The sequence below is a fragment of the Anolis carolinensis genome, chromosome 2, assembly GCF_035594765.1.
Source record: "Anolis carolinensis isolate JA03-04 chromosome 2, rAnoCar3.1.pri, whole genome shotgun sequence".
In the NCBI taxonomy this organism is placed as follows: domain Eukaryota; kingdom Metazoa; phylum Chordata; class Lepidosauria; order Squamata; family Dactyloidae; genus Anolis; species Anolis carolinensis.
This window is the reverse complement of record NC_085842.1, coordinates 66,630,788-66,649,613: the sequence shown is the minus strand read 5'-3', so window position 1 is coordinate 66,649,613 and position 18,826 is coordinate 66,630,788. Positions and strand designations below refer to the sequence as shown.

The window sequence follows — 18,826 nt, the reverse complement described above, 5'->3', positions numbered from 1 at the left end:
ATACTTATTTTGGATGGTGACCCATTTCTGTCCTCTGGTTTTTGGGTTGCATTGCTTGCCCCACCACAGGAATTCTTAATGGGTTGGCAGCCTTTGCCAAGCTTAAAACAGTATTGGTTTTTGTGGAATTGGTCTTGTGCCCTTCACTGTATAATCAAAGTCAAACATATAATTTGAGTGCAAACCTATTGAAAGTTGAATAGATAAATTGAAATGTATGGGTAGAATCTCAAACCTTCTTCTGTTATATGATAGCTTGCAGAAAGAATAAGGCTATGAAGAGCTAAACCCAATTAGAGAAAATACTAAGATGGCAGACTTTGACTGCTTACATCATATTGCTGGCTGGTTATGTAAAAAAAAAAAAGTTGAATAAAAATCTTTTTGACTTTCTTTCCTCTGAAACCAACCAGTATTAGCTAAGTTGTGGTTTACCACTTGGCACTTAACATTGTATATACTTTGTTGTCTGGGAGAATAGCTAAATAGGGAGTAAATTCCCAAAAGCTTAAGAACTTGCGCATAAAGTCATGGTGTACTGATACAGCTATAATGAAGAATCCTGCATGCTTATTATGTATTATATCCATTTAAAAATATAACATCTACTGAAAAATAAGAGAGGTACATATTTACTAACAGAAACCTCACTACACTAATTCTCATAAGCCAGCATTAGCCAATGGTGAAGGATGATGGGCTTCACAACCTGACAGATGGAAGACCATACATTTCTCAGCCTGTTTTAAAATTATTGGATAATAAACAAATGTGTGAATTTTCCTCCTTTAGAGAATTAAAACAGCCTGTTTAAAAGTATCTATCTCAATGTAAGCTAAATATAGTATATCTTGTTCTCTGCAGAGAGTCCTCTACAATTCTATGTCAACTATCCAAATAGTGGAAATGTGACTGCATATGGACCTGGCCTTGTCTATGGTGTAGCAAACAAGCCAGCAACTTTTACCATAGTCACAGAAGATGCTGGTGAAGGTAAGCATTGAGCTGCCTGATCTCAAATGCATGGATGTTGAAATGGATCCTGCTTGTTAGGGGAATTTTAACTGTCAAATAAGTACGGTTATTTGGAAGTTCAAACTCCCAAAACAAGCAGGATCCATTTCAACACGTTTATTTGGAACTCAATCTGCAAGCCAAATGCTATAAACAGATCCCAGAGCAATGAATAGAGCTAATTCATCAGTTTCTCTGATGAAACACTCTCACCCAAATTCACCCAGTTTCACCATAATACATCAGTATAGTTATGCCTAACCTTTGGGATGCACAAGCCAATTGACACAATGTTTACTCATTGCTAGCCAGGACTGTGATGCATTTTTGTAGCACTTTGTACATTATATGGTGCATTATGACTGTCCTGTGTAAACCTGAAGTAAGCCTTTTGTATATTAAGCTGGGAGCTAACTAAAGCCACAAAATAAGTTCCATGGTTAAGCTTGAAGATATTCAGCGAGTCCTTTGTCAAAACACAATTGAGTTGATACTGAACCATATTCTGAAAATCTGCTGTTTAATACATGAAATCAGAGCTTATTTGATAAGTAGTTTGATACAGACTTTTGTTAAATTTGCTTTGTTTTTTAAAATACAAATTGCACACAAAGAATGCAAGTTGTGATGCTCTGTCATACCTTTCCAGAAGGATCTCATATAGCTGGAGCTGCAGCTTGCCTTTTCAGAAGAAATCCACAAATTGTTCTTAAATCTGAACGGCCTGATTGCAGTTAATCTCTTGGGAATGAAAGTTGCAAAATCCTAGAATTGTTTTTTTTCCTCCTCCTTTTTGACAGGTGGCTTGGATTTGGCAATTGAGGGTCCTTCAAAAGCTGAGATCAGTTGTATTGATAATAAGGATGGTACTTGCACAGTCACTTACTTGCCAACTCTTCCAGGAAACTATAGCATCTTAGTCAAGTACAATGAGAAACATATTGCAGGAAGCCCATTTGTTGCCAAAATCACAGGTATGAGCAAGTTTTCATTAAGGATTGACTTAAATGTGTTGCACTTGCTCAATAATCTGACGTTATTGTGTGCCTTCAGGTAATTTCTGACTTAAGATGAACAATGTATAGGGGTTTCAGGGACTGAGAATATATGACTTGCCCAAAGTTACCCAGTGGATTTTCGTGGCTGAGCAGGGACTTGAACCTTGGTCTCCAGGTTCATACTCTGCTCTGGTGGATTGCTGTGTAAATATGTGTAAGGAAGGCGAATTTTGATACTCAGATACTGCTCTGTCCAAGTTGCTTACTGTGAATACAAACAATAAACAAAAATCCCAGTTCACATTGAGAAGTGACAACTTGGGCAAGTGGAAAGTGATGTTAAAAACTGAGGATTCATTATAAAAATTATCATAAAATATATTCCCTGTAGTAAATGCTTCTGAGTTATTACTTTCAAGTATTGTTCAGTTATTGTTCATCTAGCTTTCCAGTTTCTTGGAGCATAACTAATGTGACACCACAAATCTCTCAGACGTATGCGCATCACTGAAGCTTTGTTTTTAAATTCTAAGCTGAAAGACACAACTGGTTTAATCCAAATTTTAAGACAAAGTTATGGGTAAAGGTATTGCTGAAAGGTTGTTTAGTGTATATTTTAATGGGATCTGTTTTTCTAAAGATGACAATAGGAGGCGTTCCCAAGTTAAGCTTGGCTCTGCTGCTGATTTCTTGCTGGACATTAATGAGACTGATCTGAGCCTCTTGACCGCAAATATTAAAGCGCCATCTGGCAGAGATGAACCTTGTCTTCTGAAAAGACTACCGAATAACCACATTGGTAAGTCTCCCAGCCTTTTCTAGAAGTCACTACACTGGTGGCTCTGGCTTGTGAAAATTAGTGGTTGGCCTTTAGTGCATTAGCCAGGGTCATAATTGGAAACTGCTGTAAGCTTCCTAAATATGTGATTAGTTTGGGGGTTTTCAGGTGCTGCCTTAATATTAATATAGAATATTCTCCTGTGGTTTTTATTGTGGTTTTGTAAAGGGTTTTTTTCCATGGGTTGGGACAAGAATTGATAGATTTTTCTTTTAATAAAGGGGAATGGTGTAAAATCTGTCTCACTACCAGCTTCTCTCTGGCAGGTATCTCATTCATTCCACGGGAAGTGGGAGAGCACCTGGTCAGTATTTTGAAGAATGGAAGTCATGTACCAAACAGTCCAGTGTCTATCATGGTGGTTCAGTCTGAGATTGGTGATGCGAACAGAGCGAGAGTTTATGGACGAGGTTTGGTGGAAGGGCGTACATTTGAAATGTGTGACTTCATTGTAGATACAAGAGATGCAGGTTAGTGCTATAAATCCATTCTGCAAACCTTGACTGCTAAGCTGCGCTCTTGTGTGAGTGAGTGACCCTTCTGTGAGTGATGGACCTAATATGCTCTGATTCCATCAAATGAAGGGAGCTAGATCTTATCTAAAGAATTCACATTTGACCTGCAGATTTTACTCTGTGTGTTTGTCTTCCTTCATGTTGCCTGCTGACTTAACGAATTTCATAAGATTTTCTTAGGCAAGGAATACTCAGAAGTGGTTTTTCCAGTTCCTCCTTTGAAATTTAGCCTACATGGGGATAAAACACATGCAGAAATCAATGCAGTATTTCAAAAAAAAAATTATGTACTGTGTTTGTATTGTGTGAGTGTGTGTGTGTGTGTGTGTGGGTGTGTGGGTGTATATATATATATATATATATATATATATATATACACACACACACACACACACACACACACACATATTGCACAATTAAGCAAAGTAAGCAGGAAAAAACGTATAAATGTGTGATACATGACAACAAACATGTATGACAGGAATCCTGATAATATGCTGTTCCTCAGATATATAAATGTAACCATTGTGGCGTCAGGCAACCAGGTTGACTCTTACAACAGTGATATCTCTTGTCCTTTGTTTCTTGAAATTTGGCTATGGTTTGAAAACATTTAGAGCCTGGAAATTCCAGTTATAGACAGAACATCTGTTTGGTTATTTTTATACACATACTTGCATAACACATCCTTTGCTCTATGTTTATGGGTTGTATTTTTGGTGTGTATAATATTTGAAACTATGTAGAACAGGTTGTAAAGCTCTTTCATTCTTACAACTTTTGAAAGTTAAGATTCATAGAAGTATATCATGAACAGAATATCTGGTAAGGTTACATCCCTTACTGGTTTGCCTATAATGTAACATCCACCTTAATTTAAAAAATCATTTAAGTTGGGAGCTCTTTATAGTTTTTGGCTCTCATTGCTGCTACTTTTTCTAGGTTATGGTGGGATATCACTAGCAGTGGAAGGACCTAGCAAAGTGGATATCCAGACAGAAGATCTAGATGATGGGACTTGCAGGGTGTCATACTTCCCAACGGTTCCTGGTGTTTACATAGTGTCAACTAAATTTGCTGATGAACACATCCCAGGTAAAAGAAAAGGAAAAACTGGGTCAGATAACTGGGTAAGATCAATCATTGTTCCACTTATCTGCAAGCAATGATTCACTTGTAGTACAGATTGTGCTCCTGTTTGTCTAGATTTTACTGTCTTGGGTTCCTAATTTGAAAATACTTGAAGGAATAGTTTATTAGCAATAGTCTGTATGGTAAGATCTGTGCATTTGTAAAGTCACTTGAAGGTATGTTGTTTGAGAGCGTCTCCTATTGGTGTATACTGGTTACTCTTCCAGTTTGATTAATAGCTTGTTTGCTATGTGAAACTGGCCATGTCTGTTCACTGGTCTCCTACTTGTCTGCTTTCAAATGAAGAGATCCAGTCTCGCTGCGCAGAAATGAATTCTAAGCCACTGTGAAAAGAACATTTTGCAGCTAATATACTTATCAAAAGGAGCCCCCGGTGGTGCAGTGGATTAAACCACTGAGCTGGTGAACTTGCTGACCGAAAGGTTGGCAGTTCAAATCTGGGGAGCGGGGTGAGCTCCCCCTGTTAGCCCCAGCTTCTGCCAGCAGTTTGAAAACATGCAAATGTGAGTAGATCAATAGCTACCGCTCTGTCAGGAAGGGAATGGTTCTTCAGGCAGTCATGCTGGCCACATGACCTTGGAGATGTCTACGGACAACGCTGGCTCTTTGGCTTAGAAATTGAGATGAGCATCAACCCCCAGAGTTGATGACTAGACAATGTCAGGGGAAAACCTTTACCTTTACCTATACATATCAAAAATTCTCATCTGCCTATATATATGTCTTGTTTACTTCTCCTCTGAGAAATCCAGCTCAATGTGATCTTGTTTGTACTTATTAAAGGGAGTCCATTCACAGTTAAAGTAAGTGGTGAAGGAAGAGTGAAGGAAAGCATCACGCGTGCACGAAGGGCTCCTTCTGTGGCCACCGTTGGAAGCTTGTGTGATCTTAACTTAAAGATTCCAGGTAAATTTCAGTCTCTGATATGATTTAATGCCGTCTGATTGAAAGGTGGGCTATGTAAAACATACATTTATCATTCTCTGTTATATTAATTTCTCCTGGTGCATGAACAAAGAAGTCTTTATGTTTGGTTTAGTTAGTTGTTTGGATTTATTTATTCAACCTCTGTCCCATATTTCTTCCTAGAATGGGATTCAGCATAGTTGTGTTTAGAAAATGGAAGGTCTGATCATTGCCAGTCGCTATGAAAAAAACGTAGTCTTTATTGTTGCTTCCAGCATAGAGTGCACACAGTCACTTGTCTATTTTCTCAGGCCTCCCAGAGAGACTTGACTTTCAATTTAGATCTAGCAAAGTGTAGTGTTTTCATCCAGTAAACCAAAATTATAATGGAGTGTCTGTTAGAATTAAATAACACTCTAACTGCAGGCACTGGAACAGGGTTTATTTATTTATTTATTTATTTTCAGTATTTATATTCCCCCCTTCTCACCCCGAAGGGGACTCAGGGCAGCTCACATTATATACATATAGGGCAAACATTCAATGCCCATATACACATAGAACCGAAACAGAGACAGACACAGAGGCAATTTAACCTTCTCCTGAGAGGATGTTCGATTCTGGCCACAGGGGGGAGCAGCTGCTTCATCATCAACTGTGATGGCACTTCCTCATTCCAACGTCGTAAATTGGTTAAATTTGCCTCCCCACTTTATAAATGGGTTGATTCTTGTTGCCTTCTGCCTATTTGTTTGGATTATATTATACTTTTCTTCCATAAGGAACCTCAAGTTGCTCAAACCACACATTGAACAATACAATGAAAACAATTCTGAAATATTTTTAAAGTGTTAAATATGAACCACTTAAGAATATTAGTTGAAAACAGTTAAAGAACACTTTAAAACCTACCCATTGCACCACCCCAACCAGTTAAAAACTGAAGGATTTTTTATATCCAAGGGTCTAGGATGGCAACAGAAGGAGAGTGAGTAAGGAGCAACCCTGAAGACCTTAAAACTTGGGTCGGCTTTCATAGGGAGATACGGTATTACAGATATGAGGCTTTATAAGACATAACCAGCCATTTGCATTTTGCTTGGATATGGATTAATAGCCATTGAAGCTCTTTCAGCTAGTGAGTTATATGCTCCCTATAACTGGCTTCAGGTAGCCCCATAGAGTGTGTGTTACAGTAATCCAGAAAGGGTTTTTGTCAATTTTTATGTGAAAGAGGGGGAAATTGCTAGTATAGCAATGCATATTTTCCATCTCTTCTTTATGTGGAGCCAACTGGAAAAACTGGAAAAAAGACACAGTGGTAAAACTTTCCTGCCTTTTAAACTTGCCTTTGTCACAACTAACTCTCTAAAATCTTTGTGAGTAAATTGAAAGATCACACAGTCTACTTCAAATATTTGAATTAGATGTTATCCTTCAGCATGCTGTTGCTCCCTTTTACTATATATTGTGCCACCTTCTTTCCTTCCTTTCTCTGCTGCTCTAATCAAAGCTTACTCTTCCTGTCTTCTGTTCTTTGTCTTCCTCTGTTCCTTTCTCTTTTCTGTTGCCACCTTATAGTTACATGGTTCCAGATGGCTGTATGTCTGGAGAGACTGTCCTATCTTTCCTACCAGTTCAGTCCCATTTTCCTGTGTGCTGAGCAGGAGGAAAACTGCCAGACTCAGTTGAGAGAACTGCCGTGTCCCATTTTTACTGATGCCCCAGCTAATACTAGAAGAAAAAGTTTCCAGTCAGTCTGTTTTTGGGATCTGCACAAGTATTACATGCATGGTTTTGTAGGGATTGTGGGTATGTGTAGTATTGAGGTTGTTCTGTATATACAGCCTGAGCCTATATTACAATAAAATTTGCTTTATACCCCCATGAATGGTAAATTTGTCATTTAGTATTTATTGCAAAGACTGTGTCTTGTCTGTAATTCTCAACTGATAGGAGAAAAATGGCTGTTTTCTTTCCAAAATGCTTGGAGGCTAAATCTCACATTCAGCTAATAATGTTATAAATACAAGCATTTTTTCTCTGTGCTAATAAAAACCATCTGTGTAAGTAGGAATATAGTCAAATGCTTGTAGGCTTATATTCCTTAGGGGGTAGAGTGAGCATTCAAAAGGGGAACAGGCTAAAATGTAAAATCTTTGTTTGAATACTTGTGTCCAATTTTGGGTCTAATGCTTGCTCCTTTCAGTATATATTATACTGTCATGGAGTCTGTTTTCCACATGTTCATGTGGATCCCAATAAAACTTAATATTTTAGGACAATATCAAATCCCATATTTTTCTAATGTCATTAGTGTTACAAAAATGTGTGCAGGGATTCAAGAAGAAATTTCCTGCTAAAAACACTTGTGCGGTGCTGTTTGTTCCTGCTCATTGCCAGCAGAAAAACAGCTCCTTTCAGGTGATATGCAAAAACCTATCAGCTTTTTGAGCATCCTTAAGTGATGACCTTTTAGAGAGTGCTCACCAGTATTCAATGGTTTTGAGCAAACACTTGTTTGTTTACCGTGTTTCCCCGAAAATAAGACAGTGTCTTATATTAATTTTTGCTCCCAAAGATGTGCTAGGTCTTATTTTCAGGGGATGTCTTATTTTTCCATGGAGAAGAATTCACATTTATTGTTGAACAAAAAAATGAATATTTATTATATACTGTACAGTAGTTGTCACCACAAACCAGCATAACCAGACAAACTGTGAATCCTATCAAGAATTTCTTGTAACTACCACTATTTCCAAGTACAACAATCTATTGTACGTATATTTACCAATCCTGCATGCTCTGGTGTTCTGTTCAGCAGGCATGTTTCCAAACAAAAACTTTGCTAGGTCTTACTTTCAGGGGAGGCCTTATATTTAGCAATTCAGCAAAACCTCTACTAGGTCTTATTTTTCGGGGATGTCTTATTTTAGGGGAAACAGGGTATCTATACGATGTTATTCTGATCTGCTATATAAATCTGGTGGAATTGATACACATATGAGTTTTACATATGTAACTTAGTTTTGTTTTGTTTAAGCTAGCATTCACTCTGTAAGCTCTGTCCTTAGTCAGTATTCTCACTTAGAAGTCATTTAAATTCACCTGGAATAGAACCTCAACATTGTGAATCAATCCATAGGATGCTCTAGAAACAGTCAGTGTGAATGGAGTCCCACCTTGATATTTTGCACCATTCAGTGCAGCATGTAAAAAACAAAATCCTCCCCGTGATCACCAGGCTCTTTTCCTTTCTTTTTAGAAATTGATATTGGTGACATGTCAGCTAGGGTCACTAGCCCATCGGGGAGAACTACAGATGCAGAAATCGTAGAGCATGATAAAAACACATACTGTGTCCGCTTTGTGCCGCAAGAAATGGGAGTCCATACCGTTGATGTGAAATACAGAGGGCAGCATGTGCCAGGCAGTCCGTTCCAATTCACTGTTGGGCCACTTGGTGAAGGAGGAGCTCATAAAGTCAGAGCTGGTGGTCCAGGACTTGAAAGAGCAGAGGCAGGCATTCCAGGTAAGACTGCTGTCTTCTACATACATGATAAGAGTTTGGATGTTTTGCAGTGGGGAATAATGACTGGTGTCTGTTAGTAACATAAGCCTACATTATGACTGTTTATGTCTTTTTTTGTTTATTGTGGATATTGATATTTTCTTCCTCTCTGTTGAGCTACTACAGCCTTCACCAGATGTGGTGGTGGATAATGAGTTGAAGTAGAACCAGAGAAACATCCCTATAATCAGATATGATATAATTTTATCATCTGTTAAAAAATTTGGAGGATCTTGGTGGAACTCATCAAATGACATAATCTTTATGTCTCTGGCCATGGAATGGCCATAGTGAGGGACTACAATGGGTCAACACTAAATCCAGGGAGGTGTTAAATGGCTAACTATAGTGTCATCCTACATGTAGAATTGCTATGCTGTGCTATGCCATATAGCAGTGGTTCTCAACCTGGGGTCCCCAGATGTTTTTGGCCTACAACTCCCAGAAATCCCAGCCAGTTTACCAGCTGTTAGGATTTCTGGGAGTTGAAGGCCAAAACCATATGGGGACCCCAGGTTGAGAACCACTGCCATATAGGATCTTGGTGCAAGAATACAAACCAGGAATAGTAAGGCTTACTATCTTCGGTTGATGGTAAACCGTGTCACATCTGTTGCAATGCATGTTGGATATGTTCTCCTAGTTGCTACAAGAAAGTGACTAGAAGATCGTATGTCTGTTTCTCACTGTTGTCTCTTGTTAACAGCTGAATTCAGCATATGGACAAGAGAAGCTGGAGCTGGAGGGCTTTCTATTGCTGTAGAAGGTCCAAGTAAGGCAGAAATCACTTTTGAAGATCATAAGGATGGATCTTGTGGTGTATCATATACTGCTCAAGAACCTGGTATAAAATTTATTAATTACCTGAAATATTAATAATTTGAGACACAGTTCTTTTAGATTCCTTGTTTGCTTAATGAAGTTCTTGTGTTTTTCAGGTAACTACGAGGTGTCTGTCAAATTCAATGATGAGCATATTCCTGAGAGCCCCTACTTGGTTCCTGTGATAGCTCCTTCAGATGATGCGCGTAGGCTCACTGTTATGAGCCTTCAGGTGAGACACAAGGAAATATCTGTGCAGCTTACCACAGGCTGATTTCATCCTTGTTCTCAGACTCTTACATCTTGTAGCAGAATTTCTTAGGATGAAATCCTTGGCAGACAGTCAATTAGACCTTTTCAGTAGAGGACAGCTCCTGACCTAGATCAGTGTTTCATAGTTTCATAGTACATAGTTCTATGAAACACTTGTTCAGGAAAAAAGAAAGCCAGTTGCTATATTTTCCAGTAGCTCATAAAATTAATATTACATTACCCGTTTAGGTAGTTCAGATTAGGTCTGTAAGATTGTATTTGGCAGCAATCAGAAATAATCATAGCCAGTTGCCTTTAGCAATTGCACTTGTAATGTTATAATTCACATACAGGCAAGGCATGAAACAAGCCTGTGCTCAGACAAGTGGGAGAGAAATGCTGATGAAATAAGAAGGTGTCTGTTTCCTGACTGGTTGACATCTAGGGTCTTCAGAGCAGAGACACTATGGGAAAGCTAGTGTGGAGATGTGCCACAACACACCAGAAGCTGGGCCTTCGTGAAATAGTCTCTTAGAGTCAGTTACTGCCACTTCCTGTCCATCTCCAGCATAACTACATTGAGATAGGATCTTGAACCGATATTGAAGCCGGTTGCTAGGTTCTAATAATGTACTTGACTGAAGAGACTGGGCTCAGGGGACAAGCACAAAGTAGTAATTCACACTTATGCAGGTATCACAAAACCACAGGCTTGTGGTTTGAATTATTTTTAGTAGCTGCCAAAGGTAAGGTGAATGCCAGGCCTTTCAAAGTTTGAGTCTCTATGTAGATCGTTATTTTTATATTTGTGTGGTTTGCAGCCAGCTTGATGCAAGTAACATTTTAGACCTGACCTAAACCTAGATTGTAATGACTTTGGATGAGAGACTTTGTTTTAGTCAGGCCCCACTAGTATGTGTTCGTTTTCCTTCGTGTTGAAGGTGGGATGGATAGGTAGTTACAAGATTACAGAGCCACACAGGACCTGTGCTTTTGTGCACTGGCTCCTGACTGTCAGTCCAGCCTAGCCCAGCTTTCTAGCCAAATTTCCACTGCAACAATGAGTTACAAGGACGCTAATTAGCTGCTGTGGTACTGATGTTTTTCTTGTGTTTCATTTAAAGACTCCTGACAGAATGTGTGGTGTCATGTGATTTAACCCTGAAGAGGGAAATAAAATTGATGAGCACAAGGGTGGGAGGAAGAGATATGTTCCTTTTCCATAAGCTGCTTGATGCTCTTTATGTCCAATTTTGGCTTTAAGCTTTAGCTTATTCCAATTTATTTCTCTCTTGAGGGTAAAACTGTAAATGGAATTGCAGGTAAGCTATGCACTAAAGCAAAACATTGTGCTGTAACACCCCTGGTGATGTAACCTGATTTTCCCAATAGTTAAAAACAGGACTCACATAGGTATATCACCTGGAACTGTATCTGTGTATATGTGTGTATACATGCACACATACATGTCCAATTCTGGGCACCGCAATTTAAGGGGAGATGTTGACAAGCTGGAATATGTCCAGAAGAGGGCAACTAAAATGATCGAGGGTCTGGAGAACAAGCCGTATGAGGAGCGGCTTAAAGAGCTGGGCATGTTTAGCCTGCAGAAGAGAAAGCTGAGAGGAGACATGATAGCCATGTATAAATATGTGAGGGGAAGTTAGGGAGGAGGGAGCAAGCTTGTTTTCTGCTGTCCTGGAGATGTGGAACAGTGGCTTTAAACTACAGGAAAGGAGATTCTACCTGAACATTAGGAAGAACTTCCTCACTGTGAGAGCTGTTCAGCAGTGGAACTCTCTGCCTCGGGAGTGTGGTGGAGGCTCCTTCTTTGGAAGCTTTTAAGCAGAGGCTGGATGGCCATCTGTCCGGGGTGCTTTGAATGCGATTTTCCTGCTTCTTGGCAGGGGATTGGACTGGATGGCCCATGAGGTCTTTTCCAACTCTGTGATTCAATGATTCTATGTAATGATCAATATTGAGCAGTATTTCAGGTATGCTTCTGATTCCTCCTTCACTGTTACCAGAAATGTCATCAGTGAACTTTGGGATTCTGGGAGTATGGTCCAACATTTTTTAAAAAACCTGTGGAGCATTTTTTATAAAGGTCCACTTTTAGAAAATGTCTTATGTTTTCTTCCAGGGATATTTTTTAGCTTTTCAAGGAAAAATTGCATTTTTTTCTAGAGAGAAAAAGGAATGTGGGGGTGTAGGGTTACTCATTGAGTAAGTCCTTCATATGTACAAGATGGGTACGTAAGTTCCTGTCCAGAGATGCTTCTGTGAAGAGCACGGATTATGTATTTTCCATGACACAGTCCTTTTTATTGCAAATGGGGTATGGCCCTACTATATATCACATCTTAGTTCTGAGGTGCTTTTTTAGATGGAACAATACAATACTTCTCTCACCCTCAGAGACGGTGAATTATTGGACTGTTGCAGACTGTTTTCCTTGTGATTGAAATGTCAGACTGTGTGATAATCTCAATGTTGCATTCTTAGGAGTCTGGGTTGAAAGTTAACCAGCCAGCAGCCTTCGCAATTAGACTTAATGGGGCAAAGGGCAAGATTGATGCTAAAGTGCACAGCCCAATTGGAGCTGTAGAAGAGTGTCATGTTTCTGAACTGGAGCAAGGTAAGGAAGCATGAAAACCAGGTGAAACCATAGAATGTGTTAAGTATTGCAGCATTCCAATGTGCATTAATCTTCACAAAATGAGCAGATACCACCATATACCAATAAAGAAACGTGCTCAGTGGAAATTAGGCAGTTATTTTGGAGCTCAAATTCTAGAAGCTGTATTTCACAAGAAGTTGAAAATTAGTCCCTTGCTTCAAAGTAAGAAATGCTTGAGTAGAACCAACTTCTGTTATTCGACAATTCATCCCTGAGTTTTATGCAAAGGCAAAGTATGCTAGTGCATATAGACGCCCATCTAGCTAAGAAGGGTTACAGACATGTTGATGGCCCAGTGGCATGTGCTGTTTTATAGAAGGCCATCTCACAACTACTTCTTCACTTTGCCATTGATCTGTATATATTGTGGCCAACAGTATCTCAGCTGGAACCACATCCCATTCTGCCACATTGTGTCCCTTCTTGTTTTTAGTATAACTTGCAGATTGAGTCCAACAGTGTCTTTACCTTCTTATGGTAATGCCAGTGTGACTTGCATCTCTTAGAAAATATTAGCTATGTTTCCAGAACAAGCATCAGGCCAGTGATACCTTTTGTACAGCAAGATATACTTCTTGTTGTTTTTATGTCAATATCATCTTAAGGCAATCCTATTCTAGGAATATCTTGACAATATTTCTTCAGAGGAAGCTTCCCCCTGTGTTTGTATAAGGCCATGACAGTATGATTTTCCAAAAGTCACCCACTGATTTTCCATGTCTGAGCAGGGATTTGAACCCTGGTCTCTGAAGGGCCTTCCAACTCTGCTCCTATATCCCAGGATCTGACCCCACATTATCTAATCTGTTTATCCCAGGTTAGCTGGCAGTGGGGACTGATATATTCTGGTTTAAAGCTGATAATCTGGGATCCGATCCTGGGATAAAGGGCAGTGTGAAAGAGCCCTCAGAGTCATAATCCAGCACTCAAACCACGCTTGCTCACTGAAATACTTACATATCTTGTCATACAATCAGCCCTCCACATTTTATTGGTGTTTAGTGTGTAGGACTGTTGCAAAAATGGGGGAAAGGGTGAATAGTTTTTTTAACCTGAGAGAACACTTCTCTAAGAACAGTGCGGTCAACCTTCACTGGAAGTTGATCATAAAATCATGCTGAAGGACCTACAAGTGCCTAGAGAAGTGCTCTCTCTCTAGGAAACTAGATCCTCCAGTGTAACTCTGTGGTGGAAGGTTGACCACAGCATCACACTGTAGGACTTTGAGGTTTTGTTTTTTTTAGAGAGAACATATTAATCAAAGCCATGAATAATCAAATCCGCATAAGTGAAACAGGCAGATGTGGGGAACCAACTGTATTAATGTTTACTGTGGGATAAAGAAACCTGGCTCTCAGTGCACATGTACAACTGTTGTTCAAGGCAGATTGGCCTTGAGTTTCTACCAGTAGTTTTTGTTTCTTGGAAACAAATCAACTTCATTGTAGTTGAAAGTGAAGACACAAAGCCTGGTTTAAATATGCCAACTCAAATTCTGGTACATGGCCTCTGCAAAGGCAGGCTGGCCATGCCATTAAGCAGAATAAGGTGCAGACCTCAGGCAGCAGATTCTTAGGGTCAGAAGCATTCTGTGCCAGGCATATGAACATAAAAGGCTGTCATGTAGTTTAGGATGACAAGTGCTCCACCTTAGTGGCAAGTTCTAAATAAACATTTTTATATATGTTTTACAGATAAATATGCTGTACGGTTCATCCCACGTGAAAATGGTATTCATTCTATTGATGTGAAGTTCAATGGGAGCCATGTTGTAGGCAGTCCTTTCAAAGTCAGAGTTGGGGAACCAGGTCAAGTCGAAAGCCCAGCTCTTGTTACTGCCTATGGCCCAGGCCTTGAGAGCGGCACAACAGGTAAACCTTTTCCTCATCTTCTTATGAAATTGGAATACCGAAAAGTTATTTTCCAGGAAGACTGCGTTCCTTGAATTTAGCTAGCCTGAGTTTGTTATTTGAACTATGGAGCAGAAAAAGCCAATGTCAAGGCAACTTATATGTTTTAAGCTTTGTACAATGTTTTTATTATGTATTGCTAATTGATTTGATTGTGTTGTTGATTTTTATTTTGGGCATTAAATTTTGCCAGTTTTGTAAGCCGGCTTGAGTCCCCTCGGGTGAGAAAGGTGGGGTAAAAATGTTGTTTGTAAATAAATAAATAAATAAATTGTAGAATTAGATACCAAATCTATCTGAATAATTTCTATGGTTAAGCAGTTCTGAAGGACAAAATTGTCCTGAGTGCATTGGCTTTCTTTCAAAGGATCCTTTAAAGCCAGAGTGGAGAACTTTTGTCTCTCTGGATATTCTGGCCCACAACCACATCTTCCCCCCTTGGCATGGCCAATTAAAAGGGTCAGCGAGACTTTGAAATGCTTGGCAGAGCAAGGATCTTTAGTCTTATATTAAATGATGGCAGTTGTGCTTATTCCTTGCTCCTCTATGGGCATTAAAGAAATGATCATTGATTGAATCTGATCTGTAGCAGGGTTCTATGTAACCATGAAAACTTTGATTTGTTTTGGCTCACAATTATGTTTAAAAGAAAGGGGGGTGCAAATGCATCCAGTTTTGTTTTGCTTTTCTCTTCACATTTTTGTCTAACAGCAGTTGGAAGTGCGAAATAGGTTTTGCAAGCACATTTGTAGTGCCATCAAAAAACACATGATTGGCATGATTCAGACAGTACAAATACCGTAGATGACATGATTCCACTTTGCATGTGTATTCCTGTGACAGGGCACAACACTTGGAATGGCCTAGTCTGAAACTCTTGATTCTCAGGTTCAGGTTCTCAGTATTAATAGCCTAGTAAAAAATATAGAGGATGTGGAAAAAATATCTTTCTGTATAGACACTTAAGGACTACAGTTATTCATGACCCTGCATCTGTGGCACATATTTCACAAATGTGTCACCTTACATTAAAATGTACATTAAAAGGTAAGGTGGTGTGTGCTTAATTGTGGAACCTTTGGGTTTTCCCCATATATTTAGTATGGATTTATTTGAATTATAGCCCATTTCCCACCCCCCCACCCCCAATAATAGACTTTGAAGCAATTTACAGTACTATTCAGTCGAAGTACAGTGTACCCTTGGTATTTGCTGGGATTTGGCTCAGGACACCAACATCCATGGATGCTCAATTACCTTTTATACAATGGCATAGTAAAATTATGTCACTTATAAATTAGTAAAATCATTGGGATTGGTTTTTGGGGAAAAATATTTTCAAGCCATTGAAATCCCCGCCTGTACACTTAAATACAAACCAAAATTGAAGATAAAAGTAGCATTAAGTTTAAAAATGTGCACTTTTCTTTTCCAGGATTGCAGTCTATGTTTACTATAGACACCACCAAAGCTGGCCCAGGTACCCTTGCTGTTACCATTGAGGGCCCGTCAAAGGTGAAAATGGATTGCCAGGAAGCTCCAGAGGGCTACAATGTCATGTACACTCCTATGGCTCCAGGAAACTACTTAATTGGAATTAAATATGGAGGCCCTAATCACATAGCTGGCAGCCCTTTCAAAGCAAAAGTGACAGGTAAGATAAGTGACTTGGTCCTTAAAATTCACTTTTGATCTCAGTGCATTGTTTGGGCGGAAGGAGGTTCAAAGTGAAGAAGATGGGGGTTTAGCATCCGTGCTTTGACTCTGGTCCCTGTTTCAATAGCAGACAATTCTTTTATTATTGACTTCACATGAAGATGTAGGTATACTGCTTGGCTGAGCTTTACTTCATTTAATTTCCCTTTTTTAGGTCAGCGATTGGTTAGCCCAGGGGTCTCAAATGAAATGTCTTCTATCATGGTGGAATCTGTCACAAGGTCAACAACTGATACTTGTTATAGTGCCATTCCCAAATCTTCATCTGATGCAAGCAAAGTCACCTCCAGAGGGGCAGGGCTCTCTAGAGCTTTTGTGGGCCAGAAAAATTCTTTCTCTGTTGACGGCAGCAAAGCAGGTAATTTATCTTTCTAAAAAGGGTGTGAGTGTCTTACCAGTTTAGTAACCAAAGTTGAACTTTTCACTTTTGTTGAAAATCTTGAGAATTAAGAGAACTATTAGGGCATTTATGTCACAGGCAAAAAATGCCTGAATTGCAATTGATAGTGGAATATCAAGTCACTCCATTGCATGCAGCAAGGAAGTAAATGAACAGATTGCTATGGAAACAAAATATTGGAACTTTAGTTGCACACACAGGCCTGATGTTGTGTTTTTGTCAGTATATCTTGGCTGTATAATGTGTCAATACAAACAAACATGCATATATACATGCATACATATACTAAGTAATTATACATTATGTAGGCATTTTAAAACACTTAATATTTATTGAGTTCTGGAACTATTTAATTTCAGATGCAGTGTTTTCTGTTGTTACGGTAGTGCTAACCTTGTCTTTCTGTCTTAGGTTCAAATATGTTGTTGGTTGGAGTCCATGGACCAACAACACCTTGTGAAGAAGTATCTGTGAAACACTTGGGAAACCATCAGTACAATGTAACATATGTTGTGAAGGAGAAGGGTGACTACATTCTGGCTGTAAAGTGGGGTGAAGAACACATTCCTGGAAGCCCATTTCATGTTACTGTTCCCTAAGTTCACCTCTTTTCAAAAGATACTACTCTCTACAAATGAAATTGTACATTGCAATACTGTGAGCGCTCCTACAAGAAACAAAGTATCTTTCTGTAATGCACATTTTTAATGTTCCCCATATTAAATTCAATGTGTTTAAAGTACCCCTTTCTTTTGTCTTACGTATCACTGCTATACAGTGTGCTCCAAATGGTCACATTCCAACTCTACCTTTCTGAATCAGTACAAAAATCATGTAATACTGAAGGATGCTGTCTTTTTATTTTGTGGATTTTAGATTTTACAAACTGGAATTTGTCTTGGATGATTGGGTATCTTAAACTACTGACTTGTGATGGGTGTTTTTAGACTGGAAGCATTTCATTTAGTTGTAGAATATCACGTTGGCATTTGCCAGTTAAAGGTTCATCTGTAAAGAAATGAGGTTAAAGTGGTACCTAATGTGCCTTTGTATACTTGTTTTTTTTTTTAGTATCTAATAATGAAAACTCAAAATCATGTTACAGCTGAACACTAAAAGGCTTTACAGGATGCTTGGCTGTTTACATTTGGGGGAGATTAGAACTGTTTGCCTTTTTTTCCTTAAAGGGACTCAAAAGAGGGCCTTGAGCTGTTGCCAGAAGCCTTTATTACTATTGTTATGGTGGTGGCTTGCTTTTAATTATGATGGTTCTTGACTGGATGCCAAATTAGGGTTCTGAGTGCTCAAGATCAGTTGTGATGCCCACTATACAACCTGCAATAAGTCTTACTGCAAAAGATTGCTAACTGTTTTCGCCCACTGAAAGCTCAGGAAACTCAGATTGGCTATTTTGAAAAAAAATGCTTCATTTCCTAAAACACAGGCACTTAGTCCAGTCCAGTAAAAAGTATATTGGGATTCAAGCATCATAATCCCAAGTAATGGCTATGTGAAAACTAATCTAAGCAGTTAACCATTTAATAACTCTGGCTGTTTCCTGGTTAGTTAATAACTCAAATTAAGGTGTTCGTGCACAGATGTTTAACCCCATTCTTTGTTTTGGCAGAAGGAAATGAGTACATACTATTCTAACATTCAAAACGTCAAAAGGGGTTTCAAATACCAATTTCAATGGTTACACAAAGCTGCTGGTTTTTAAAGCAGAATTTTCTTAGCTTCAAATGGAGGAGAAGACTTAATTGCAAGTGACTTAGTTCCTTTCCCTGTTTAGTAAAAAAATTCTACTGGGTCAACTTTATTTTTGTAGTTTGTATATCAATGAACTAAGTAAGCACAGCTTCTTGGGGAAATAAAGTAACAGGATTTTAACTGTGCTGTGTGCCTTAATGTGAAATACTCACTACATTGTAAACTATTAAATAAAAGCAAAATAAACTGGATAAATGCAGGATTGTAATATTGTATCTCATAACTTATTAAAAATCGTGACTGTTTGCTTCATGAAATAAAATGTGCATGTTAACAAACAAA

General features: G+C 38.8%; 1 protein-coding gene across 4 annotated transcripts in view; it reads left to right on the top strand.

Moving 5' to 3' along the window:
- flnb (filamin B) overlaps window positions 1-18,826 on the top strand; it is a 97,753-nt gene extending 78,927 nt beyond the window's left edge. For 3 of the 4 annotated variants that reach the window (XM_062969844.1, XM_062969843.1, XM_003217759.4), the window contains 14 exons: window positions 865-993; window positions 1,815-1,988; window positions 2,653-2,811; window positions 3,117-3,320; window positions 4,308-4,460; window positions 5,301-5,423; window positions 8,689-8,955; window positions 9,701-9,838; window positions 9,933-10,048; window positions 12,574-12,706; window positions 14,443-14,619; window positions 16,094-16,312; window positions 16,529-16,732; window positions 17,186-18,826. In XM_062969844.1, coding sequence (XP_062825914.1) covers window positions 865-993; window positions 1,815-1,988; window positions 2,653-2,811; window positions 3,117-3,320; window positions 4,308-4,460; window positions 5,301-5,423; window positions 8,689-8,955; window positions 9,701-9,838; window positions 9,933-10,048; window positions 12,574-12,706; window positions 14,443-14,619; window positions 16,094-16,312; window positions 16,529-16,732; window positions 17,186-17,373 — 2,384 coding nt within the window. In that variant the 3' untranslated portion in view covers window positions 17,374-18,826. Of the gene's footprint in view, window positions 1-864; window positions 994-1,814; window positions 1,989-2,652; window positions 2,812-3,116; window positions 3,321-4,307; window positions 4,461-5,300; window positions 5,424-7,004; window positions 7,236-8,688; window positions 8,956-9,700; window positions 9,839-9,932; window positions 10,049-12,573; window positions 12,707-14,442; window positions 14,620-16,093; window positions 16,313-16,528; window positions 16,733-17,185 lie in introns of all 4 variants that reach the window. The other variant, XM_062969842.1, reaches the window with a different exon arrangement.